This window comes from Oncorhynchus gorbuscha, linkage group LG13, assembly GCF_021184085.1.
Source record: "Oncorhynchus gorbuscha isolate QuinsamMale2020 ecotype Even-year linkage group LG13, OgorEven_v1.0, whole genome shotgun sequence".
Lineage (NCBI taxonomy): Eukaryota > Metazoa > Chordata > Actinopteri > Salmoniformes > Salmonidae > Oncorhynchus > Oncorhynchus gorbuscha.
In genome coordinates this window covers 30,810,303-30,837,390 of record NC_060185.1, presented here as the reverse complement: position 1 = coordinate 30,837,390, position 27,088 = coordinate 30,810,303, and the positions used below count along the sequence as shown (strand labels likewise).

The window sequence follows — 27,088 nt, the reverse complement described above, 5'->3', positions numbered from 1 at the left end:
ATAACCTGCTGGTCACCCGCTTCCAGCACCCCCAGATCCGGTGCCAATGGAGCTGGGAGGGGCTGCGCTCAGGGAGGCCGGAGGAGGGACCTTCACTTGCACCATCTGTGGCCGCAGAGGGCACACTGCCGGTCGTTGGGAGTCAAGGAAGCAGGCAGGGCTCTCTGACGTTACCCCATATCTGCACCACTCTCATCCAGAGCCCTCTGTTGTTCACCTGTTTGTGCATGTTTTTTCCCTTGAGTTTTCCCCGCATTCCCCGCATAAGGCGCTCGTCGATTCAGGCGCGGCTGGGAATTTTATCAACAGGACATTCGCCCTAAGTTTAGGGATCCCCATTGTTCCTGTGGTTAGACCCTTCCCGGTACACGCTCTGGATAGTCGACCTTTAGGGTCCGGGCTAATTAGGGAAGCCACCATCTCACTGGACATTGTGACGCAGGGGGGTCACGAGGAAAGAATCAATCTCTTCCTCATGGACTCTCCTGCGTTTCCCGTGGTACTAGACCTTCCCTGGTTAGCTCGTCATGACCCCACTATTTCATGGCAACAGAGGGCTCTCACGGGGTGGTCACGAGAGTGCTCGGAGGTGTGTAGGGGTTTCCGTTAGTGCAACTACGGTGGAAAGTCCAGACCAGGTCTCCACCGTGCGCTTCCCTCCTGAATATGCCGATTTGGCTCTCGCCTTCTCCAAAAAGAAGGCGACTCAATTTCCACCCCATCGACGGGGGGATTGTATGATATATCTCCTGGTAGACGCTACACTTCCCAGGAGACATGTGTATCCCCTGTCACAAGCGGAGACGGCGGCTATGGAGACATATGTCTCTGAATCCCTGCGTCAGGGGTACATTCGGTCCTCCACTTCACCCACCTCCTCAAGGATGGAGGTCTGCGCCCGTGCATTGTCTATAGAGGTCTAAATCAAATCCAGTTACCCGCTACCTCTTCTCGCCACGGTGATTGAGTCAATGCACGGGGTGCGCTTCTTCACTAAACTGGATCCCAGGAGCGCTTACAACCTGGCATTATGAGTACCTTGTCATGCCGTACGGGTTGATGAATGCTCCATCAGTCTTCCAATACTTTGTAGACAAGATTGTTAGGGATCTCCAGCCAACAGCTCCTGGTCCCCCTTTCCTCAGAACTTTAAATGGCCCCACAAACCGCGGACACAGGTTCCGAAAGGGCAGGCGGAGGGGCAGGTTTCGGGTCGAGAGACAGACCCTGTCCCCCAGTGCAGACACCGGGGCCTCACTGCGATGACGGTCTGCGCCAACGTTCAAGCGCAGTACGGCGCGCTGAAGGTGGACATGGGCGGCGTCCCATGTTTCTTCTGCGCACAGGAACCAGTCGTCCACCGCAGGGGCCTCGGTCTGACTCTGATGCAAAGGAGTCAGAACCGGCTGATACCCCAATACACACTGGAAGGGAGAAAGGTTAGTGGAGGAGTGGGGGAGCGAGTTCTGGACCATCTCTGCCCAGGGCACGAACGCCGCCCACTCCACTGGCCAGTCCAGGCAATAAGACCTCAGCAACCTACCCACATCCTGGTTCGCTCTCTCCACCTGCCCGTTACTCTCGGGGTGAAAACCTGAGGTAAGGCTGACCGAGACCCCCAGACGTTCCATGAATGCCTTCCAGACCCTCGATGTGAACTGGGGACCCCGATCAGACACTATATCCTCAGGCACCCCATAGTGCCGGAAGACATGTGTAAACAAGGACTTCGTAGTTTGTAGGGCCGTAGGGAGACCGGGCAAAGGGAGGAGACAACAGGACTTAGAAAAATGATCCACAACGACCAGGATCACGGTGATACCCTGTGAAGGTGGAAGATCGGTTAGGAAATACACCGACAGGTGCGACCACGGCCGTTGTGTAACGGTAAGGGTTGTAACTTACCTCTGGGCAGGTGTCTAGAAGCCTTGCACTGGGCGCACACCGAGCAGAGAGGAAACATAAACCCTCACGTCCTTAGCTAAAGTGGGCCACCAGTACTTCCCACTAAGACAGCGCACCGTCTGACTGATCCCAGGATGACCAGAGGAGGGTGACGTGTGAGCCCAATAGATCAGCCGGTCGGGGACAGCAGACGGAACGTACAGACGCCTAGCTGGACACTGAGGGGGAGCGGGCTCTGCACGTTCAATGTCTGCGTCCAGCTCTCACACGACCGGCGCCACCATACAAGAGGCGGGGAGTATGGGAGTGGGATCCATGGGCCGCTCCTCTGTGTCATACAGCCAGGACAATGCGTCTGCCTTAACGTTCTGGGAGCCTGGTCTGTAAGAAAGGGTAAACACAAAATGGGTGAAAAACATGCCTGGCGAGGGTTCAGTCTCCTCGCCATCCGGATGTACTTCAGATTGCAGTGGTCAGTCCAGATGAGAAAAGGGTGTCTAGCCCCCTCAGGCCAATGTCTCCACACCTTCAGTGCCTTGATGACAGCCAACAACTCCCGGTCCCCCACGTCATAGTTTCGCTCCGCCGGGCTGAGCTTCTTCCAGAAGAAGGCACAAGGTCGGAGCTTCGGTGGCGTACCCAAGCGCTGAGAGAGCACAGCTCCTATCCCAGCCTCGGTACGCGCACCTACACTATGAACACCAAAGAGGGATCCTGATGGGCCAGCACGGGAGCCGAGGTAAACAAAGCCCTCAGGTGACTGAAAGCCCTGTCCGCCTCAGCTATGGGAGCCGCTACCTGACCAAAACCCCGAATAAACCTCCAGTAGTAGTTGGCAAACCCTAAGAATCACTGCACCTCCTTAACCATGGTGGGAGTCGGCCAATTACGCACGTCTGCAATGCGGTCACTCTCCATCTCCACCCCTGACATGGAAATGTGATACCCTCGGAAGGAGACGGACTGTTCGAAGAACAGGCATATCTCAGCCTTGACATACAGGTCATGCTCCAACAGGCGACCAAGCACTTTGCGTACCAGGGACACATGCTTGGCGCGTGTAGCGGAATATGACAAAATGTCATCAATATACACCATTACACCCTGCCCGTGCAAGTCCCTGAAAATCTTGTATACAAAAGCTTGGAAGACTGATGGCGCATTCATCAACCTGTACGGCATGACGAGATGCTCATAGTGCCCAGAGGTGGAACTGAAAGCCGTCTTCCACTCCTCTTCCTCTCGGATACGCACCAGATTGTAAGCGCTCCTGAGATCTAGTTTAGTGAAGAAACGCGCCCTGTGCATTGACTCCACCACTGTGGCTATGAGTGGTAGCGGGTAACTATACCTCACCATGATCTGATATAGACCCCAGTAGTCAATAGACGGACGCAGACGACCTCCCTCCTTCTTCTTCACAAAAAAATTAACTTGAGGAGACGGGTGAAGTGGAGGACCGAATGTACCCCTGATGCAGGGATTCGGAGACATATGTTTCCATAGCCTCCATCTCTGCCTGTGAGAGGGGATACACGTGACTCCTGAGAAGTGCAGCGTCTACCAGGAGATCTATTGCATGATCGCCCCGTCGATGGGGTGGTAATTGAGTCGCCTTCTTTTTAGAGAAAACGAGAGACAAATCGACATATTCAGAGAGAATGCGCACGGTGGAGACCTGGTCTGGACTCTCCACCATAGTAGCACCAATGGAAACCCCTAAACACCTACCTGAGCACTCTCGTGACCACCCCTTGAGAGTCCTCTGTGGCCAAGAAACAGTGGGATTATGACAACCTGGGTAGTGTCCCGCCCTGACCGGTGAGAGCCTTTTAATGTCTCTATTTTGGTTTGGTCAGGGTGTGATGTGATGTGGGTGGGCATTCTATGTTCTGATTTCTATGTTTTCTATTTCTTTGTGTTTGGCCGGGTATCAGGGACAGCTGTCTATCGTTGTCTCTGATTGGGAATCATACTTAGGCAGCCTTTTCCCCTGTTGTATTTGTGGGAGGTTATCTTTGTTAGTGGCACTATAACCTCATAAGTTTCACAGTTGTTTCTTTGTTTTGTTGTTTGTTGGCGACATTTATCTAATAAAAAGGAAAATGTATGCTCAACCCGCTGCACCTTGGTCCTCTTCTTACGACGTCCGTGACAGAACATCCCACCACCAAAGGACCAAGCAGCCTGGCCAGCAGAGGCGGCCCCCAATTTTTTGGGGGGAGGCACACGGGATGGTCGGCGGAGCCGAGGCTTGAACCAGATCCAGTCTGGGAGAGGAAGGTGAACTTGGAGGGGAGCGAAGGTAGTGAAGCAGAGACAGTGAAGGAGTTGATGGGGAGATTGGAGGAGAGAGCTATGAGAGAGCTGCTGTGTTGGTGCATGAGGCATTCGCCCTATGGAGCGTGTTCTCGGTTTGATGTCAAATGAGTCAGCTCTCCATACTCGTCCTAAGGTGCGTGCTAGCAGTCTGGTGAAGACTGTGCCAGCCCCACGCACCAGGCCTCCTGTGCACCTCCCCAGCCCTGCACGTCTTGTGCCAGCTCGGCACTCCAGACCTCCAGTGCGCCTCCACAGCCCTGTGAGTCCTGTGCCGGCTCTACACACGGTTTCCCCAGTTTGCCAGGAGAACCTAGTCCGGCCTGTTCCAACTCCCCGCACGTGCCGGGCTGAAGTGGGCATGCAGCCAAGAGGAGCGGTGCAAGTGCCAAGCAGCAGAGCTCCAGTGCTCCCCCACGGCCCGGTTCGACCTGTGCATGCGCTCTGGAGGTGCCGGGCGAGAGTGGGCATTCAGCCTGGAAGAGTGGTGCCAAGGCTACGCACCAGATCTCCAGTGCTCCCCATAGCCTGGTTCATCCTGTGCCTCCTCCACGAACCAGGCCTCCAGTAGGTCTCCCCAGCCTGGTTCATCCTGTGCCTCCTCCAAGGACCAGGCCTCCAGCAGGTCTCCCCAGCCTGGTTCATCCTGTGCCTCTTACATGGACCAGGCCTCCAGTAGGTCTCCCCAGCCTGGTTCATCCGGTGCCTGCTCCACGGGCCAGTCCGGGGTCTCCAGCAAGGGTGCCCAGTCCGGGGCCCGCAGCGAGGGTGCCCAGTCCGGTGCCTGCTCCACGGGCCAGTCCGGGGCCAGCAGCAAGGGTGCCCAGTCAGGGGCCTGCTGCCCAGTCTGGTGCCTGCTCCGCGGGCCAGTCCGGGGCCTCCAGCAAGGGTGCCCAGTCCGGGGCCCGCAGCGAGGGTCCCCAGTCCGGGGTCGGCGGTGAGGATCCCCACACCAGAGGTGAGCCAGAGGTAGAGCGGGGTCTACGTCCCGCACCAGAGCCGCCACCGCGGATAGATGCCCACCCGGACCCTCCCCTATAGGTTCAGGTTTTGCGGCCGGTGTCCGCACCTTTGGGGGGGGTACGGTCACGCCCTGACCGGTGAGAGCCTTTTTATGTCTCAATTTGTATGTCTCGATTTTGGTTTAAACTGAAAAGGGAAGTGAAGCAGTACTGAGGTGATTCATTCATAAATTGTGGAATTTGACATTAATACCACCCACCCTCCCACCCATAACCTGAGAAGGGAAGTGAAGCAGTACTGATGTGATTCAACAGATGGCAGGGTTTGGTAATGTAATTCAGTTTAAAAATAAAAACAGCAAAGCATATTGATTAGCTTCCTCTATCTATACATTACAGTACAGTAAATGGCTGCAACAACAATGGTTCATGCTTTCAAGCTGCCATTTCAATGTGCCTACTAGAAAATACTTGTATCTTCATGTGTAAGTGTTATGTTTACTCTTGAACCAAAATCATCTATTGTAGGAGGAAAGCGATGGATAGGATGGAAATATTCAGAGCCATTTTGCATCTGCCATGATGACTTTCTTAAAATTTCAAGCACAGACTTTCCCAAGATGCTGACCATTAGCATACGGAGCAGTGGAATTAATGTCCTTTTCAGCTACTATGTTACCGGAGATATCAATACTCAAAGGGCACATGCAGCCCTGTCAGCACTACTTGAGATCGAGCATAAATAAATACAGTATTTAGTTAAATTATTACAGCAAATGATATTCATATAGATATAGAGAGGAGGAGACTGTCACAGTAAATTAAGTTTTAAGTGATTACGTATGAGAGTCTGGAAGTCTGGTATAAAGTAATTGAAAGGAATTTCAAAGCCTTTAAATGAGGATACTGCAAGGTCAGCCTTTCCTTTGAAAACTTCCCTAACAATTCATTTTGAACCATCATTTCCCCTGGGAACTACAATAGTCTATACATGTACTATTCAAGCTGAAATATCCCTCATATGTAGGATGTCATAAAAGAAAACACAAAGAAAAAAAAATATTACCTTTGTTAGCCAAATACAAAACAAAAACCTTTTAATGTAGGAGAAGACATATGAGCCTCATCAATAAGAGAAGGTTCAGGGGATCCAGGTCACATAATTACTGAGCTATAAAAAGGTCTCACATATTCACCTGGAATGAAATACTGTATGGAGATTGGCTGGAGGGGAAATGGAAGTTCTCTTTGGAATTAAGGGCCTTTCCTGTTGGCTCCTTTATGCCACACCACCGTCTGACTCAAGGGTATTATACATTAATTTAATGGGGTCAAAGTTATGAAATGGAGCTGTAATATTGCCATGATCAAATGGGCTTGATCCTGAGATTTGATATGGTTGTCATCAATTCATTTCAACACATCATTGCAGGGAACACAGCTCTCTAGTGTTATACTGTAGCTGTCCATCAAGCTTCATAGCGCACAATCAAGATTGATTCCTGAATACATACAAAAAGCTACCGTTAAGACCGGTCCTGTATGCAATAGAAATGTGTTCTATTAAGTATTTATTGAGTCCGCAAGATATTGGCTGCTGAACAAGAGTTAATGACCAGAAGGAATGTGTCCCCCCTACAGTTACCAGTTCCCTTTGGTAACTGAAGAAATACCCCTATCATCACTCAGGGGCCACAAATCACTCCATCTGTCTGACAGCTGTACTGTACCTCAGCTCTAGAAGTCCAAGAGGTGAGAGACGGACAGTTGTATATCTGTGTGTTGCCTTGGTTCCCTGACTACTCCTTTCTCTAGCATGCGTAAGGCCTCACTCCCTCACTAGACTCCCATTCAACCCTGCTTCCACAAAGGATATATGAAAAGGTGAGGACTTTTGTCATTTGAAATGACATTTCATCAGTAATTCATTGAGTCAGGTTTTCATATGCAGTCAAATTGCATAGTCTCTCACCTGGATTCAGTTTCACTGATATTTGAATAAATGCAAGAATTTGTCCTCCTTATGATTGAACTCAGTCTTCCAGTTCTAATATATATATATTCAACAATATTGACTTTAATGAGATATTTTTCAGCATGGATAAATATATTGTATAGCTGGGAAGTATATCATTTTGAGGGTTACTGCAGTATGGTAGTGTTGTAGAGCTTATGTCTGGACAAAGGAAGAATTCTATAGTCAAACATTTCAACCAGAGTCCTATAGAGCAGTGTTTCCCATGGTCCTCCAGTACCCCAACAGTGGACATTTTCATTGTAGCCCTGGACAAACACACCTCATTCAGCTCATTGGCGGCTTGGTGATTAGTTGACAAGCTGAATCAGGTGTGCTTGTCCAGGGCTACAATACAAATGTGTACTTTTGGGGATACTCGAGGACCAGGGTTGAGAAACACTGCTATAGAGTATCATGAGGATGCTTTACTGTCTTATCTTCTCATCACCTTGTCTTGGCAACCTTGCCAAAATGGCAGTTTCATTCCAGTGATCGTATTTCAAACTCAGAAAATGGAATCCAGGTGATAAATGGGAGATCTATGTACTGTAATGTCAAGAAAGCTGGACTGTGCAGAGGGATCATTGATCCATGGGCTGTTCATCTGGAATAGACCTCTGATTTAACAAAGACAACAACCATGACAGGCCACTCAGTCACCTGACAGATATAGGGAAGGCCAGGGAGGGGAAAAGCAACAATGCTATTAGCTCTTTTTTTAAAAAGCGGTTTTCTTTTTGTTTAAAGAAGCCACTCTTGAATTCCTTTTGCAAGGTACATACTGTATCTAAAATAGTTTTAAAAAATTGTCAAACAGAGGCATTAAAACCAAAAATTGGCAAACAGAGGCATAATAATACATTTATTAGCCTCTATGAGGATCTTGAGGACCCCACGGGACGGATTTTCTTATCTGTAATAAATTATTTCTCCCTTGCCATCCTCATTTACAGCCTGTTGTAAGGAAAATGTTGTGTTTCAATAACATAGCAAGTATGTTTTATTCCAGACATTCAGCACTCAATGTCGTACACAGTCGTGCTCTTTCTTGCTAATGTGGAGGAAATAGAGGAAATAGAGCGCATGATTGCCTCCTGAAGTCTTCCATAATGCATACTTAATGAAACCCCTGCAAGAAGAAGAAACAAATAGTGTGCAGGCCATGGTCTCCAATGAATTATCCCCTGTGCTCAGGCATCATGTCCACTGTGCCTTCATTGAAACAAGAGAAAAGCAAGCATACAAAACACTGGAGAATAGGCATAGTCTTGTTAAGTTCCCTAAATAAATAATTTATCAAACAGAAACTTTTAATGAAACTAAATTATATAACATCAGGACTTGTCGTACTAATTTGAGTTTGATGTGACTAAACGTGACTGAACAGCTGAGATCCTGAAATGGAGTCCCACAACCTACTATAGATCTCAAGGACAGTCATTATCTCCTCCACGCAATCAGAGGGATATTCTTTCTTTCACTAAGACATTTAAATCTGAGTGCGGGGCATGTTAATAGGAATGGCCCCAGGCCCCCAGTATTCTCTGAGAAAGACAAACTGTTCATAGTTAGGATATTTCTTTCGTCAATTCAGTCTGAACTCCTGCCAGGCCATAAAACCTTCAGATTCCCAAGGAGATGCCACAAAGGTCCTGATCCATAAGGGGGAATCCCGCTGTGGACAATTGCCTAGCAACCCATATTAGCAACAGCTCTAAGGTGGACTAGAGCAGCATGATCACCTCAGCACATAACCATTCTACAAGATGGGGCAATGGGTTCATGGCTATATCTGTGTAATTTCTAAATGCCAGTATAGGCCTAGATATCAAATAAGATCAAGACACATTTATTCCAAAGCCAATTTGGGAATATAGATTTATGCAATTATCCTGACTGAAGCCCATGGTAGCCCTTCACTAATATGAATGACATAGATTGATCTGTATCTGTATCTGTCGAACTGCTTTGCTTTATCTTGGCCAGGTCGCAATTGTAAATGAGAACTTGTTCTCAACTTGCCTACCTGGTTAAATAAAGGTGAAATAAATAACTAAAAATAGATTGTTGAGAATAATGGGAAAGTCAGCAAGGCCTATCATCTGATGGATTTGCATATAGCCTATGAGTAATGTCATATAAATCATAAAACTAATCCCCACTATAAACTATAGGTCTACAATAACACTGTAATAATCACTTATTAACCCTTAATAATATTATCTGACCTAAAGCCAATTTGCACAAGGGCAGATGATTTACTGTGTGTTGATTGAGACTACAGAGGAATTATGCTGTCTGTATGTGGGGTGTGTTCGTAGGAACACATGATATAATGATTGAATGACAATCAGTGATGTTTGGTCACACACTGCCACCTGGTGTATTTATGAGAGGATGAAAACATGTGACCAGATTATGGCAACAATAAATGTGGTTCTTCAAAGGAAAATGTATCTTATTTTACAACCTGGTCTCATAGACTAGACGTAACATAGTAAATGTAAATCTGAGACACTCAAATTAGTAAAATATGTTACGTTTGATATGGTTACATAAGACAGAAGGTTACTTAAAGAGGGTGGTTGGTCAGGGTGTATGGGTAGGCATATAACACGAACATTCAGCAACCCAAGGGTTGTGTGTTCACATCTCATCACAGACAATTTTAGCTAATTAGCAACTACTTACTACCTTTTTAGCTACTTTGCAACTACTTCGCATGTTAGCTAACCCTTTACCTAACCCTAACTTTAACCCTTTAACCTAACTCCTAACCCTAACCTTAAACCCTAACCCCCAGCCTAGCTAATGTTAACCACCTAGCTAAAGTTAGCAACAACAGACAGAAGGTTACTTAAAGAGGGTGGTTGGTAGTAGGAGCTATAGGAGGACTGGCTCATTTTAATGGCTGGAAAATAATAAATGGAAGAGAGTCAAACATCTGGTTTCCACATGTTTGATATTGTTCCATTTATTCCATTACAGCCATTACAATGAGCCTGTCCTCCTATAGATCCTCCCACCAGACCTCTGGCATAGGTATTACAAATTCGTAATATATTGTACAAACTGCAATTCATAACATTTCATACAATTTTTTAAATAGTAAGATATCATTCAAAATGAATGATGGACATCCACAAATTAATACCGGTCAAAGGTTTTTAGAACACCTACTCATTCAAGGGTTTTTCTTTATTTTTTAAAACTATTTTCTACATTATAGAATAAGTGGTTCTGTAGCTCAGTTGGTAGAGCATGGCGCTTGTAACGCCAGGGTAGTGGGTTTGATCCCCGGGACCACCCATACGTAGAATGTATGCACACATGACTGTAAGTCGCTTTGGATAAAAGCGTCTGCTAAATGGCATATATTATATTATTATTTATATTAATAATGAAGATATCAGAACTCTGAAATAACACATATGGAATCATGTAGTAACCAAAAAAGTGTTAAACAAATCAAAATATTTTGTATTTGAGATTCTTCAAATAGCCACCATTTGCCTTGATGACAGCTTTGCACACTCTTGGCATTCTCTCAACCAGCTTCTCATGGAATGCTTTTCCAACAGTCTTGAAGTAGTTACCACATATGCTGAGCACTTGTTGGCTGCTTTTCCTTCATGGTCCCACTCATCCTAAATCATCTCAATTTGGTTGAGGTCGGGGGATTGTGGAGGCCAGGTCATGTGATGCAGCACTCCATCACTCTCCTTCTTGGTCAAATAGCCCTTACACAGCTTGGAGTTGTGTTAGGTCAATGTCCTGTTGAAAAACAAATGATAGTCCCACTAAGCCCAAACCAGATGGGATGGCGTATCGCTGCAGAACACTGTGGTAGCCATACTGGCTAAGTGTGCCTTGAATTCTAAATAAACCACAGACAGTGTCACCAGCAAAGCACCCACACACAATAACACCTCCTCCTCCATGCTTCACGGTGGGAAATACGCATGCGGAGATCATCCGTTCACCCACACCGCGTCTTTCAAAGACATGGTGGTTGGAACCAAAAGTCTCAAATTTGGACTCTAGACCAAAGGACAAATGTGTCAATTGCTCGTGTTTCTTGGCCCAAGCAAGTCTCTTCTTATTATTGGTGTCCTTAAGTAGTGGTTTCTTTGCAGCAATGCTACCATGAAGGCCTGATTCATACAGTCTCCTCTGAACAGTTGATGTTGAGATGTGTCTGTTACTTGAACTCTGTGAAGCATTTATTTGGGCTGCAATTTCTGAGGCGGGTAACTCTAGTGAACTTATCTTCTGCAGCAGAGGTAACTCTGAGTCTTCTATTCCTATGCCGGTCCTCATGAGAGCCAGTTCAATCATTGGGCTTGATGGTTTTTGGGACTGCACTTGAAGAAACTTTCAAGTTCTTGAACTTTTGTGTATTGACTGACCTTCATATCTTAAAGTAATGATGGACTGTTTCTCTTTGCTTATTTGAGCTGTTCTTGCCATAATATGGATTTAGTATTTTACCAAATAGGGCTATGTTCTGTTTACCCCCCCTACCTTGTCACAACACAACCGATTGGCTCAAACGTATTAAAAAGGAAAAAAATTCCCCAAATCAACTTCTAAGAAGGCACACTTTCTAATTGAAATACATTCCAGAGGACTACCTGATTTGTTTTCGAATTTTGCATTGTTTGAAGTTGGAGATGGCCTATCATTCACGCAAAGTGATGAGACTGGGTGTGTATGTATACCTCCAGGATAATATGGTAACATGCATTGGCTCTAGAAAAAATAAATAAAACCAAGGTCATCCAAAATGAACAGCTTTTAATGAAGCCAGAAACGCAAGTAATTAATTTCAGTGATTGACAGAATGCCATTTATGATTGAGTTCCTAGGCGGATTCTCGGTTGAATTTGAACGCGCATCAGACAGTCCAAGCACTTTGAAACCCACGCCCACCGTGACATACAGCACCGCCCACCGGGCGAAATGGCGTGAAAAGAGTGTATTCTGTCTCTCTCAATTGAACCTTTCATGTTCACATAAAATGTCATTTGCATTGTTTAGTTCTCTGGGTCAAAGCTGTGATATGTCAGAGAGGGATTACGGATAATTAATCTTGTTTGGCACATTAATGAAATTGCATTGTTGTATACCATCATTATAAAATAGATGTAAATGTATTTCCGGTCTCGGGATTTATCAGTCTTCCGCCCTGATGCCCTTGTAGCTATGGAAACTCGTCAATGGCAACATCCACCAGCCAGTTCACCCGTTTTGACCAGGGGCGCGGAGTGTGATAGCTAGCTAGCTGGCTTTATGTGTGCCAGAATTACCGATCCATTACCAAGGTTTCAAGATGGCGTTACAACGACTGACGGCTTTGTTCATCCTTTATTCAATTCTCGGTAAGTTATTTTCATTTCCACTAAGATAAGGTGTAGTGTAACGGTACGTGTTATGCATTACAATTGAATAAATCACAGCAATTCTTTGTTATGGAAATGATCGCGCTGACTAGACGGGCTTCCTAGCATAGCTTGTCCAGGTCTGTAAACATGCTGAGGATGAGCCACACAATTATTAGATGGTAATTAATTTATTTATACATGCGTTATAATGACATTGAAACGCTCACACATTCCTCTGCAGTTTTTCCATTCATATTTAAATAAAGAGAGAACAAGTTGCACACACACTGCTTTTGTATCTTCTAACGTTGGGCTCTCTTCAACTGTCACTCAAAGTATGATGATGTCAACCGCTATTTCCGTCCAGGCTGTCAGGTAGGCCTACAGTTCATTGTGTGAGTTATTTTATTCTGGTAAAGTCTCTCTGCTACCGCACGGCAAGCTGTACCAATGTACCATGTCTGGAACCAATAGGACCATGAACAGCTTCTTGGCCCAAGCCTTAAGACTTCTAAACAAGACGGCTAAATAGCTAATTAAATGGCTACCCAGACTACCTGCATTGACCCTTTATGAACCAACTCTCATGCACAGACTTTATGCACACACACACACTGGACTCTACCCACACACTCACAGATACTTACACTGTTACATACGCCCACACCACATAACATGCACACACATGCATAGTGATGCCACACACACACACACACACACACACACACACACACACACACACACACACACACACACACACACACACACACACACACACACACACACACACACACACACACACACACACACACACACACACACACACACAATTCACCACATACGCTCCTGCTAGTTATCACTTTTAGCCCTACCTATATGTACAGTACATAGCTACCTCAATTACCTCGTACCCCTGCACATGGACTTGGTATTGGTACTCCCTGTATATAGCCATGTTAGTTTTTACTCCCTATGTTATTTTTACTCGTTATTTTTATTTGTTATTCACTGTGTTACTATTTCATAAAATAAAAAAAGATAGTGTCTTTAACTCTGCATTGTTGTAAGCATTTCAATGTTAGTCTACCCTTGTTGCCTACTAAGCATGTGACAAATAACATTTGCTTTGATAAAATAGCACTCTGACAGCGGCAGTGTTTTCAGGAAGACTTTACTAGGACTATCTATGTTTTGAATACATTGTCTTCTGTCGACATTACTGCTGCGCTGCAACTACAGCTCAGAAAGATAACATTATAGCCAAGTCAGTCTCTGTGTGGTATTGACTGATCATTACAGTTTTATTCACATACTAGTCTACTGCATTTGGTCAGTTTTAATGTTGGTAAGTTATTTGGCTGATTTTACAGTGGCTGTGCTGGAATGTCTGGGAAATTGCTTTTTTTAGATGAACTGGATCAACAGCTTGTTTTTTTATTTTTTTAATGTTGTTTTCATATTTAGCTTGAAGTGCATAAAGAAAACTGTAGAACAGCTACTTAACATAGAGCGCATTTCACTCAGGGTATAGCCTCCTGTCTCTATACTGTATATATTAAAACAACAAAGGGATTAGAGAGATAGAGGGAGAGAGATGGTCTCTAATATTCTCCAACAACATATGCCACATTTCTATCTATTTTACTGTCTGACAACTTTCCAGTTCTGATTAAATTCTTCACATAAACACATAGATCTCTTTCTTGATGTAGGCTACACAGTGTAAAGTTGGGCTTTCGGCTATGGAATGCTTTTATTCCAGGCACACAATAGCAAATCAGCCATTGTCTTCTTAATTAACCACAGATTCTCTCCCACGCTCTAAAAACTGTCTGGGACAACAAAGCCTCATGCAGGCGGGGATACAGTAAAGCTTGGACACCTAAAATATACAATGAGACAATAAGTGTCTGTCTGTCTATTGGCAGCAAAAAAGGAGAAGAGTTAGGATAGAGACATGTAGTTTAAGCTATTTATAGTCTAGTAGTTCATATTATCTAAGTCTAAGTATATTGTAAAGGAATTTAAGGTTAATGAGTGGTTTTACAGGGATAGGCTGTCCTTGCTCTGTTTACCAGGGGAAGATTTGTTGGACAAGCTCTCCTCGTGTCTCTCAGGATGGCCAGTAACTGTTTGGTGTAAAAATAGCTCATGATGTACAGGGGTGGGAAAGTCAGCCGCAGAGACGGAAGCTGAGACCTAAGAGTCGGATCTCATCAGCATCCACAGCTGTGCTAATATGACTGTGTACTCCACTTTGGCAGGACCCATGTTTTCTCCACTCTCAGTGCTGGCTGACTTGGATTTCATGTGGATCATGAATTGTTAACCAAAAACATTTTAATTCAGCCGTGGAGTAGGGCTGTTGCGGTCATGAAATTTTGTCAGCCGGTGATTGTCAAGCTAATAACTGCCTGCCTCACGGTAATTAACCATTCATTAACATAAACACATTTAGCATATCCTGGCTTCCACATAGCCTACAAGCTATTGATGCAGACCTTTGGAATGGCCAGTAACTATTAAAAATCTAAACATATAGCCCAACATTTGTATCACAACTAAAGTAGCAAAAATAACTCTAAATGAAGCATATAGGAGTACCTGTTTCTTTGTTAACCGCTCAACACAGAATAGCCACATCTACATTAAAAAATATATATATTTTATTTTTAAAATAATTTTTCTTCCCAATTTCGTGGTATCCAATTGTTGTCTCATCGCTACAACTCCCGTACGGGCTTGGGAGAGACGAAGGTCGAAAGCCATGCGTCCTCCGAAACACAACCCAACCAAGCCGCACTGCTTCTTAACACGACGCGCCTCAAACCTGGAAGCAAGCCGCACCAATGTGTCGGAGGAAACACTGTGCTACCTTGGTTAGCGCGCATTGCGCCCGGCCCGCCACAAGAGTCGCTGGTGCGCGGTGAAACAAGGACCCCTCCCTAACCAGGACAATGCTAGGCCAATTGTGCTTCGCCCCACGGACCTCCCGGTTGCGGCCGGCTGCGACAGAGCCTGGGCGCAAAACCCAGAGTCTCTGGTGGCACAGCTAGCGCTGTGATGCAGTGCCCTAGACTACTGCGCCACCCGGGAGGCCCGGAACATCTACATTTTAAAAGTCTAATAAATCCATATAATATAGCCTACACCATCACAATAATTACATTATTTATTTTAGACAGGTCTAAAGAAACATAATATAAAGAAAATGTAGTCTATTTCAGTAGGACCAGAATAACATACTCTGAGTTGTCCTTATGTTAGGTCCTGATCTGGCTATGCCATATGGCTGTGGGCTACACTAGTTCATTTAGCAGACAAGATTTGCTTAGAATTCCGTGGTATCATTTTTTTGTATGAAGAATACAATGGAACATAGCTGAATAAAATAGAGAGGATATTTTCTCCAAACAATTTGAGGGAGTACGCACATGCGGCTATTCTGTGTTGAGCAGTTAACAAAGAAACAGGTCCTCCTATATGCTTCATTTAGAGTTATTTATGCTACTTTAGTTGTGATACACATGTTGGGCTATATGTTAAGATTTTTAATACATTCTAAGGCTGCATGATATGACTCTAATGATGATTTGAAAAAAGTTGTATCAAAGGCATGAGCTCTGGTTTGTTTTTTTTGCGCGGGCTGCACACACTTCATCAGTCTCTCATTCACAATTTGACAATCACTTGATAATGCTTCATATTTCCCAGCAGCATCACCTTTGTGTGGCCTTAATGCCCCCTAAAAAATGTATGTGTTTTGCAGCCAGTGATCGTTGTGCCCTTGGACTGAATATAATAATTATAATTCCCTTTTCCCAGCTGCGTGCTTGGAAGCACCTCTCACTGCCATGGCTCTTTCAGATAGCTAAATTCTTATTAGCCAATGCCCGTCCACATTTACTTTTTTGTCAGCCAACAAGATGAGTAGGCCTAACAAACAGTAAAAGCACTAGCCTACGTCAATCTACAATCCCCCATAGTACAAAAGTTGACGTATTCTGTGTGAGAAATAAATATTCCAAACATAGTCTGGGACAGTTGTGGAATGCAATATATCCCAAATTATTAAAACTACTAGCCTCAAAAACATTTTTTTTAAGGCAGATGCAACAGATCAGAATGTTTAGCTTAAAATGTTGATAAACTATTAGACTATTTCTTCGCATTAGAAGCGCAGCAATGCGCACACAGCAGTAGGCTACACGCGCGAATGTTCCAAAATGCAATCAATTAGCGGGAAAACACCATGATCAAAAGTGATTATGCATGTATTGCTTTTATTATAAAGATGCATTTTTTTTATGGTGAAAAGGATATTTCTCAAACTCAAAACTTACGCTCTGCGTATATACAGTTGAGGTCAGAAGTTTACATATTTTAATATTCATGCCAGCCAGGTAGGCTATACTCCTGTTGTAAAGATAAGCAATGTGCTTAATATTAGGAAAGTTTAGAAATAAATATAGTAGGCCTAGCCTATAGAAACATTACACAACATGAGCTCATGTTCTTTCATGAAGTGTTTGATTATATTTTCAATCACATTTGCATTGATGTCAGAGTGATTAGAGGGACAATAGAGTGCTGAGTATCAGTTTGGTATGTTTCTAATGACCATCAGCAGCATCAGAGCTTGGAGAAGCCTAATTACCGTGACTAAACAGTCACATGGAATTTTATTGCCATCATGACTCGTGACTGCCGGTATGGCGGTAATATGGTCACCGTAACAGCCCTACCGCAGAGTGCTTTTATCTGTCTGGATTATACCTTGGAAGTATTTTATACACTTGGATGAATTGTGCTCCAATACATTACCGTCTGTTTTCACCCCTCATTTGGAGTCCTTAACACCGCTGATGCCGACATAGAAGAAGGGACTGTTTCCATTACTCACTGTGTGTTCCTTTAGTAACTCTTAGGCCTCCCTAAGTATATCTCTCAATTATTTAATTTGAAAGTGTTTTGTAGAATTAAAAGTAAGGAAACATCACTGACTAATATTGAGACTTGTGCTCCCGTCGAGATGTGCTCCACTTGCCTCTTATATATACACGAGAAATGCTTCCGGAGATATGATTAATCCTGTCCCTAAGGTTCATTCTCACCCTCTCTGTAGCGATAGGCCTACACCTCTTGACCCTCTAATTTGATCTGTTTAAACGGGCATAGTCCTGGGATGAAAATTCTGAAGCTTGTCAATCAGCTTCTTTTTTTTTTCACTTCTTTTTTGTCTTTTACAGGCTACATTCCATCACGTGGGGTAATCCTCCGAACCACAGACAAGACTGTGTGGGCAAATGAATTTGAACGTAAGTCACTGAAACACTGACTCATTCTCCCAGAATCATTTTTCAGGCTCTTCTGTTGTCTGCCAGTGTTTTTACATTGTAGTATCACTGTTTTCTTCCCAGCTATTGAGTTGACCTGCTTAATAGAGTCCATCTCAACAAACAACCCCAGAATCGAATGGAAGAAAATCAAAAACGGTGTCCCTAGTTATGTGTACTTTCAAAATCAAATTTCAGGTAAGATGATTATTTTTTATTCTTTTTTTAAGCACTTTACCAATACCAAATTGGCCTCAGAACTGTTATTATTCTCTGTAAGTGAATGAGAGGTTGGAGTGTGTTTTTGCCTCTCTGTTAGGGGACTTGGAGCACAGAGCCCAGCTGATCCAGCCAGCCAACCTACTGATCCTCAACACCAGCCGTGCAGACACTGCAGAGTACCGCTGTGAGGTCGCTGCCATTGATGACCACAAACACTTTGATGAAATTCTAATCAGTCTTGCTGTCAGGGGTGAGGACGTATTTTCATATTCCTGTGTAAAGTTTTAAGCCTGTAGTAGTTTGCTATGTTTTTTCAGCGTTGTTGTCTATTTCTAATTATAAACTGGGTGATTCGAGCCCTGAATGCTGATTGGCTGACAGCCATAGTATATCAGACCGTTTACCACGGGTATGACAAAACATGTATTTTTACTGCTCTAATTATGTTGGTAACAGTTTATAATAGCAATAAGGCACCTCAGGCGTTTGGGGTATATGGCCAATATTACACATCAAAGGGCTGTATCCAGGCACTCCGCTTTGCGTCTTGCATATGAACAGCCTTTAGCCGTGGTATATTGGTCATATACCACAACCCCTCGTGCCTTATTGCTTAAGTATAGACTGTAGTATGTGCTCCCTCTCTCTGTAAATAAAATGTTCCATGGGTGCCGTAGTATGGCCTCTGCCATTAGCCTAAGTGTATGTGTGTCTTCCGGAGCAGTCAGGATAAAGCAGAAGTCGAATTCCAGTTGGACCTTTGTGTACAATTAGAAAAATAAATCTTATTTATAAATCTCTTTTTCATCTGTCTACACAGTAAAGCCTGTGGTGCCCAGGTGCAGTGTGCCTGTGGCAGTGACTGTTGGCACGTCCTCTGAGCTGCGCTGCCTAGAGAACGAGGGCTTCCCTGCCTCACAGTACCGCTGGTTCCGCAACAACGAGGAGCTTCCCCAGGACCCAAAGAGCAGCCCCAAGTTCATCAACTCCACCTACTCCATTAACACTGACACAGGTGGTCTGGTAAGGAATCAATGGGACTGGGAGGTCGAAAGGACACTAGCTATATGATTATCAACTTTAATGAGACAGTAGATCCAACTGTTGGATGATGTTAGTACAAGAGAAAAGCTGTATGATCTATTGGGGTTGATTTTGGCGTTTTGCCCTGCAGAAATTCCGCAGGATGAGGAAGGAGGATGCGGGAGAGTATTTCTGCCAGGCAAAGAATGAAGCTGGACATGCACAGTGTCCCGCACAGCTGATGGACGTCTGTGAGTAGGCCATGCTGTACTAAATACCCAACTGACATTCTTACCGCGACTATGTATTATGTTTAAATATGTCAGTGTGTCATACCGCTGCCACACTGAACATACCATTGTGTGTTACCAAACCTGCTTGTGAGTCACATGCATCTACTCTAGTGCACATAAATCATAGTGGTTGACATGGAAGGTCATTCCTTTAAGTCAGGGTTCCCAAACTTTATCATATTATATCTGATTGAGCTTCTTGCGGTCTACAAATTATTTATAATTATGTTCTGGCACCCTGACCGTCCGCTCAAGAATATAAATTGTCCCGCGGCTGAATCTAGTTGATGATCTCTGCTTTAAGTTGTTTCAATTTGAGTTCATGTCACCCAGATCTCATCTCAAAATGCCCTGCTTGTATTTTCAGATGATGTCGACATAGTGGGGATTTTTCTGAAGGTGTTGGCAGCATTGGCCGGATTCACTATTGTGATGGTGGGGGTTTATCATGCACACAAACATGGCTGCTTTTCCTCTGGCAAGGATCACACAGGAACCAAGTGAGTAGGGCTATGTAGTTTCAAGTTTCAATGTTTATTTGCCACATGCACAGGATACAACAGGTGTAAAAGAGTACAGTGAAATTCTTACCTTGAGAGCTCATTCCAACAATGCAGTGATAATAATAGTAATATAGATAATAACCCAAGTACGATATAGGTTGAATGTACTGTACAGTGACATGCTATGTGCTGTGAATTGCTTAGTAAGTCTGTGTGGACATTAATGTAATGAACTTCGTCTGTTGTTTGGAGAGAGTCAGACCGAAATGCAGAAAACAACAAACGAGTGAAACTAATACAGCCTATCTGGTGACTAACACAGAGACAGGTACAATCACCCACGAAATACAACGCGCACTCAAGCTACCTAAATACGGTTCCCAATCCGAGACAACTAGAATCAGCTGACTCCAATTAGGAATCGCCTCAGGCAGCCAAGCCTAACTAGACACACCCCTAATAATACACACTTCCAATTAATACAAACCCTAATACGAAATACAACATATAAACCCATGTCACACCCTGGCCTACCCAAACATATAACAAAAACACAAGATACAATGACCAAGGCGTGACAATTAAGGATTTTTTTGCGTGTGTGTTTTAGCTACAAATCGCCAGCAGCAGATGATGGTGTTGAATATGCCGAAGCCGATGAGGTGAATAAAATTAACTTAATTCTGTTTCCCATATTCTATATTATTATTGAGCTAAAATGTAATCACAATGTATTTATCAAAATGGCAAACAAAAATAAATATAAACTGCAGGTGGATGTATTCTTTTGATAATTGATATTCCCATTTCCATCAGGGTCACTTCCGGCACAAATCATCATTTATAATTTGAAATCTGAGATAGAAGACCGTCAAGAGGGGAAACACTGAAGAGGAGACACACTGAAAAGGAGACACACTGAAGAGGAGACACACTGAAGAGGAGACACACTGAAGAGGAGACACACTGAAGAGGAGACACACTGAAGTCAAAAGTGCATCAAATCCCATAATAAGGCTTCGTGTGAGAAATTTAAGCTGTAACATTGCACATTCTTTTTTGGTGCGCATCAACAATTAACTTACCAAAGTTATCATCTTGAAAAATATCAATCATTATTTCAAAATTTCTGATAGGCAATTGCAACGTTATGTCCCTGTTAGTACACCGTTTTTTTTGTCGCACAAATATGTTTTGCCCTCAGTCGTTACTGTAACTACAACTACAGTACGATTTTAAGCTTTGACATTTGAACTTCCACCAACATGTTCATCTAAACTGATGCTGGAACATTCCCTCATACTGTTTTTGGACAATGATTTTTGACTTCCAAACATTTCTACAAAATATACCAACCCTGTTTTACAAAAACAGCCTTGCATAGCCTCTGAATGCAAGATGGACTGGTTTATGTTATTATGAAGGAAGGTTGTGTCAATATAATTGTGAATATATACACTACCGTTCAAAAGTTTGGGGTCACTTAGAAATGTTCTTGTTTTTGAAAGAAAATATTTTTTTTTGTCCATTAAAATAACATCAAATTGATCAGAAATAAAGTGTAGACATTGTTAATGTTGTAAATGACTATTTTAGCTGGAAACAAGTGATTTTTAAAAATGGAATATCTACATAGGCGTACAAAGGTCCATTATCAGCAACCATCACTTCTGTGTTCCAATGGCACGTTGTGTTAGCTAATCCAAGGTTATCATTTTAAAAGGCTAATTGATCATTAGAAAACTATTTTGCAATTATGTTAGCACAGCTGAAAACTGTTGTTCTGATTAAAGTAGAAATAAAACTGGCTTTTAGACTAGTTGAGTATCTGGAGCATCAGCATTAGTGGGTTCGATTACAGGCTCAAAATGGCTAGAAACAAAGAACTTTCTTCTGAAACTCGTCAGTCTATTCTTGTTCTGAGAAATAAAGGCTATCCATTTGAGAAATTGTCAAGAACCTGAAGATCTCGTACAACGCTGTGTGCTAGTCCCTTCACAGAACAGCGCAAATTGCCTCTCACCAGAATAGAAAGAGGAGTGGGTGTCCCCGGTGCACAACTGAGCAAGAGGACAAGTACAGTGTCTAGTTTGAGAAACGGACGCCTCACAAGTCCTCAACTGGCCGCTTCATTAAATAGTACCTGCAAAACACCAGTCTCAACGTCAACAGTGAAGAGGCGACTTCAGGATGCTGGCCTTCTAGGCAGAGTTGCAAAGAATAAGCCATTTCTCAGACTGGCCAATAAAAAGAAAAGATTAAGATGGGCAAAAGAACACAAACACTGGACAGAGGAAAGAAAGTTATTTGTTTCTGGCCATTTTGAGGCTGTAATCGAACCCACAAATGCTGATGCTACAGATACTAAACTAGTCTAAAGAAGGCCAGTTTTATTGCTTTAATCAGAACAACAGTTTTCAACTGTGCTAACATAACCATTTTGCTATTTTCTAATGATCAATTAGCCTTTTAAAATGATGGATTAGCTAACACAACGTGCCATTGGAACACAGGAGTGATGGTTGCTGATAATGGGCCTCTGTATGACTATGTAGATATTACATAAACAAACCTGCCATTTCCAGCTACAATAGTCATTTATAACATTAACAATGTCTACACTGTATTTCTGATCAATTTGATGTTATTTTAATGGACAATTATTTTTGCTTTTCTTTCAAAAACAAGGACATTTCCAAGTGACCCCAAACTTTTGAACGGTAGTGAACATACAGTCAGTGAGTGGGGCATGTATAAAAAGCTGATAATCTGTTACATGCAGAGTCAACGGGCACAATGAAACAGTCGGTTGTGCTTAATAAAGCCAACTAACTTTATTCTCTGCGTTCAGAATAACAAAGAAACATATTACAGTTATACAGTATAATCCCAGTATAATACTGCAATGTACGATGTATTATTATTAGTATATCAAGTAATTATTATTTTTTTCAGAGTGCTGTTTCTGTTTATAAGTGACCTTCTGTGCTTACTAATGACCTACATTATGAATATTGGACATATTGTCCAGTTGTGACTCACAATTAACTGTATTTTGTTTATGGACACAATATACAATATTAATGGATGTACAGGCAATACAACTTTGTTAGAAAAAAAATGTCTACACATACATTTTTATCAGTAACAATACATCATAAGTATTAAACAATGTTTCAAATTGAAATTGTTAAAAATGACTTTTTGAAACATTATTGATATAGTTATTTTTTCATTGGTATTCTTTGTTTATAAAATAACACTACTCAGGAACTGTTGTAAAATGTTAATTGTTCATTCGTTGTAGTGCAAGAAATGGATACTGTTATATGCTTACTTCATTTTGTCAATAAAGACATAACATAAGTAACTGTATTTACTGTATTGTTGGGACTTTTTATTTGCAATTGACTACAGAAGAGTTGAACCTCTATTTTGAAAAATAATGCCGTCAACCAGACAACCCCGGAAGTGCAAAAACATAGGAAATGATCGCTTGCAACATTATGCTATTTCAGGAAAGATACAATTTAACAATTCAGTGCGAATAACATTCTGAAGGAAACAATCAAGACTCACCACATTGTTAATCGGTTTCGATGAATGACGGATACATCTTGAGTTCGAGGGAAACGCAACATTCTTCAGTGTTTGCAGATATCACCATGCTTTGTAGTATTTAGGCTATTTATTTAATCTATAGGGATACGAAGATATGGTGCTGTATGTGTAATTGAATTGAATTTGAGAAGAGATATAAAGGTAAAATAACGCTTACATTTGCATATTTTTCGAGACCTCTCGGAAATACTACCTTCTGTGATCATTTCTGGTAACAAACAAGTTGTTTTTTTTGCACTTTCCGTCATTTCGAATGAACTACTGAATTTACTTTTGTAAGAAATAGGGCACTGAAAGTGTCACCTACATTGGTCTTTAAAGATCTGTTCATGTTCAGATCCGATAAATCTTAACCTTGTTCATAAAACGGCACACAAAAGAACACAAGCATGAGTTTCTTCAGTTTTGGCCAAAGTGCAGAAATTGATGTAGTTCTGACTGATGCTGAGACGAGAAAGAAGGCTGAACATAAGACTGAAGATGGGAAGAAGGACAAATATTTCCTATTTTATGACGGGGAGACTGTGTCTGGAAAGATCAACGTTACACTGAAGAACCCTGGGAAAAGACTGGAACATCAAGGGATCAAAATCGAATTTGTAGGCCAGATTGGTGAGTATTAATCCTAGTTTAATGTCGAGATATCTATTCCAAATGAATCATAATAAATGCAATGGCCCCTTTTCTGTTGGACTTTTTGATCAACAGCAGTAGTGTCATATGTGCCAATACGCCTTGATGCATTCTTCTATGAGGGAGTGATTCTATTGCGATGTGTATACCTGTCCTTTCTTCACAGAGCTGTACTACGACAGAGGAAACCATCATGAGTTTGTCTCCCTGGTGAAAGATCTGGCAAGGCCTGGCGAGCTTACTCAGTCACAGACCTTCGATTTTGAGTTCACCCATGTTGAGAAGCCCTATGAGACCTACACAGGCCAGAATGTGAAGCTGCGGTAAGGAAACATGCAGCCTGAACATTCTCTGCCAAAATAACTATTACTTTATGGCTCACTCTTTAACCCAAGTTCACCTTTGACCTGTCAGTCATGTGCCTAGCACTACTTCCTCATCAAGAGTAATGTTTGTGTGCTTCACATGCTCAAATGTATTGCATTACACACACAAATCATAATTACTGGTTATGATAATGACTATCTTATTTTATAGCCTCGGGATGCAATGAGGATATGTTGTTGGATAACATCTGAGATTACAGCAGATTTGCTCAGTGTCTGTCGGCTGTACTTGCAGGTATTTTCTGCGTGCTACGGTGAGCAGGAGACTGAATGACATCAGTAAAGAGATGGATATCGTGGTGCACACACTCAGCACTTACCCAGAGCTCAACTCATCAATAAAAATGGAAGTTGGGATTGAAGACTGTCTCCACATTGAGTTTGAGTACAACAAATCTAAGTAAGGGTGAAATAGATTTTTAAAAATTACATCCTTAGTCACCTAATTTTAAAAAACTAAATTTACAAAGTAACAAAATGCCCCCCTCTGGTCACAGGAACATGCAGAAACCATTGTAGTTTAGAACCTTTCCTTTGACTATGTATTGTCTTTTTGTGTTATAGCAGCCCTGTGACGATCTCTCCTGTCCTCTACAGGTACCACCTGAAAGACGTAATTGTGGGTAAGATCTACTTCCTGCTGGTGCGGATTAAGATAAAGCACATGGAGATTGACATCATCAAACGGGAGACAACTGGCACCGGTCCTAGTGTATACCATGAAAATGACACCATCGCCAAATATGAGATCATGGATGGGGCTCCTGTCCGAGGTGAAGGATATAGTGAAGTGGATTGTATGCTTTTGAAAATGGCAATGCTCAACTACCCATCAGGTCTGACTGAGTGTTTTTATTATGTTTAAGGAGAGTCAATTCCAATCCGGTTGTTTCTGGCTGGCTATGAGATGACTCCCACCATGCGAGACATTAATAAGAAGTTCTCTGTGCGTTACTACCTTAACTTGGTGCTGATTGATGAGGAGGAGAGACGCTACTTCAAACAGCAGGTATGGAACAGGGGCTTCTGATGGGTAACTGTTAGCAGTTAGAGGGAATTTATCAGGCGTCAGGTTCAACATGGTGTATCCACTGTGCTGCACTTTTTATATATTGCATTCCTATCTAGCATTAAATGTTTCCCTATGGAAATTATTTAATGATTAAGACAATGAGCTCAAGACCACTTCCTTCTCCAGGAAATCACACTGTGGAGGAAAGGGGATGTGGTGAGGAAGAGCATGTCGAGCCAGGCCACCATCGGAGCCCAGCGGTTCGAGGGCTCAGCCAGTTCAGAGAGCGCTCTGGAGAAGGCGGCGAGGGAGGACAGCGGCTAAAGCTCATTCTCCTCACAGAAGGAAAAGTAGTGGGGGGCACCTGTCAGCTCACATGATCACTGATAAAGTAGCCCTATTTATTAGGGCTGCTGAATAAAGGGATAAAGGAAGGATTAAGGGAAGACTGTAGGTAAACACCTGAACAATGAAAAAGAAGCCTGCATGAGGCATTACAGGGGCCTAAAATTCCGCTGCAGGTCAACTCCCTCAACACACATATCCAGTGAAAGCAAAGCCGGCCACTTGTTTAGATCTCCCCCTGTGCGTGATACCCTAAAATGTAATATTATACTCTGTCTTCTTCAAATGATCAACTTTCTTCGTCAAAGTATATTTCTAGCTTTAGCTTGATATATGAATGGATTCTAACTCCGTATACAAACCTATTGTCATAGGGAGTTGAAGACCTGACTAACAGCGATGCATTTAAAACATTCCATACCCAGTCAAATGTATTCCTGACATTTTGATGTGGTCTGTCATAATGAAATCTGAAATTTTAACTTTGCACTGATTATATGTATCCATTGCTCCTCCACATACACATGCTCAGTCCTTGTGTAATGATTGCACAGTGAGATCATTGGAAGGTTTCTATTGCATTGTAAGGGTTGTCTAATTTCTTTGTTGAGTGAGAGGGCTTGATAAATGATTACTTACCCATTAATTTGTAAATCCTTCAAATAAGAGCCATTGAATCTCTCACCCTCTTATGCCGTTAACCGTCATACAGTGAATAGCATTCAGACGGTGCCACAATGTGACTATTACATTCACATGCTTTACCTAAGCATTCCAATAGTGTTAGGCAGGGATTTTAAGTGCTTGTATTTGAGGTCTGATAGTAAGGAGTCTTCTGTATCTTCCATGTTAGAGACTTGAAATGTTGTGCCTAAGTGTATCAATCTAGCAAATGAAATTTTGTTGCCTCAATATGTTTAACACATCTTTTAGCCTGAGGTTTTCCTGTATTTTTTGTGCTCTGCAAATTGCTAATCAATAGCCCCTTTCCCCAAAACTGAAATTCATTTGCCAAATGCCTTGTTATCCACAGACACGTTTTGGTATATAAATAAGTTCATGTGTGCACCTGATAAATATTTGACTGATGGAATGGTTGATTGCCTTTACTCTTGGAAATGAAAATT

General features: G+C 42.8%; 2 protein-coding genes across 2 annotated transcripts; both read left to right on the top strand.

Annotated features, from left to right (window-relative positions):
* The first annotated feature begins 12,165 nt into the window (after positions 1 to 12,165).
* Positions 12,166 to 21,520, top strand: LOC123993918 (junctional adhesion molecule 3B-like). Its single transcript, XM_046296393.1, has 9 exons — positions 12,166 to 12,584; positions 17,837 to 17,905; positions 18,008 to 18,121; positions 18,243 to 18,395; positions 18,966 to 19,168; positions 19,320 to 19,419; positions 19,829 to 19,961; positions 20,575 to 20,626; positions 20,781 to 21,520. The coding sequence occupies exons 1-9, from the start codon at positions 12,536 to 12,538 to the stop codon at positions 20,814 to 20,816; spliced, it is 909 nt and encodes a 302-aa protein (XP_046152349.1). The 5' UTR covers positions 12,166 to 12,535; the 3' UTR covers positions 20,817 to 21,520.
* Positions 21,521 to 23,434: 1,914 nt separating this feature from the next.
* On the top strand, positions 23,435 to 27,050 carry LOC123992707 (vacuolar protein sorting-associated protein 26B-like). The gene is made up of 6 exons (XM_046294142.1): positions 23,435 to 24,197; positions 24,385 to 24,541; positions 24,840 to 25,004; positions 25,202 to 25,377; positions 25,471 to 25,613; positions 25,803 to 27,050. The coding sequence occupies exons 1-6, from the start codon at positions 23,975 to 23,977 to the stop codon at positions 25,938 to 25,940; spliced, it is 1,002 nt and encodes a 333-aa protein (XP_046150098.1). The 5' UTR covers positions 23,435 to 23,974; the 3' UTR covers positions 25,941 to 27,050.
* Positions 27,051 to 27,088: the final 38 nt, after the last annotated feature.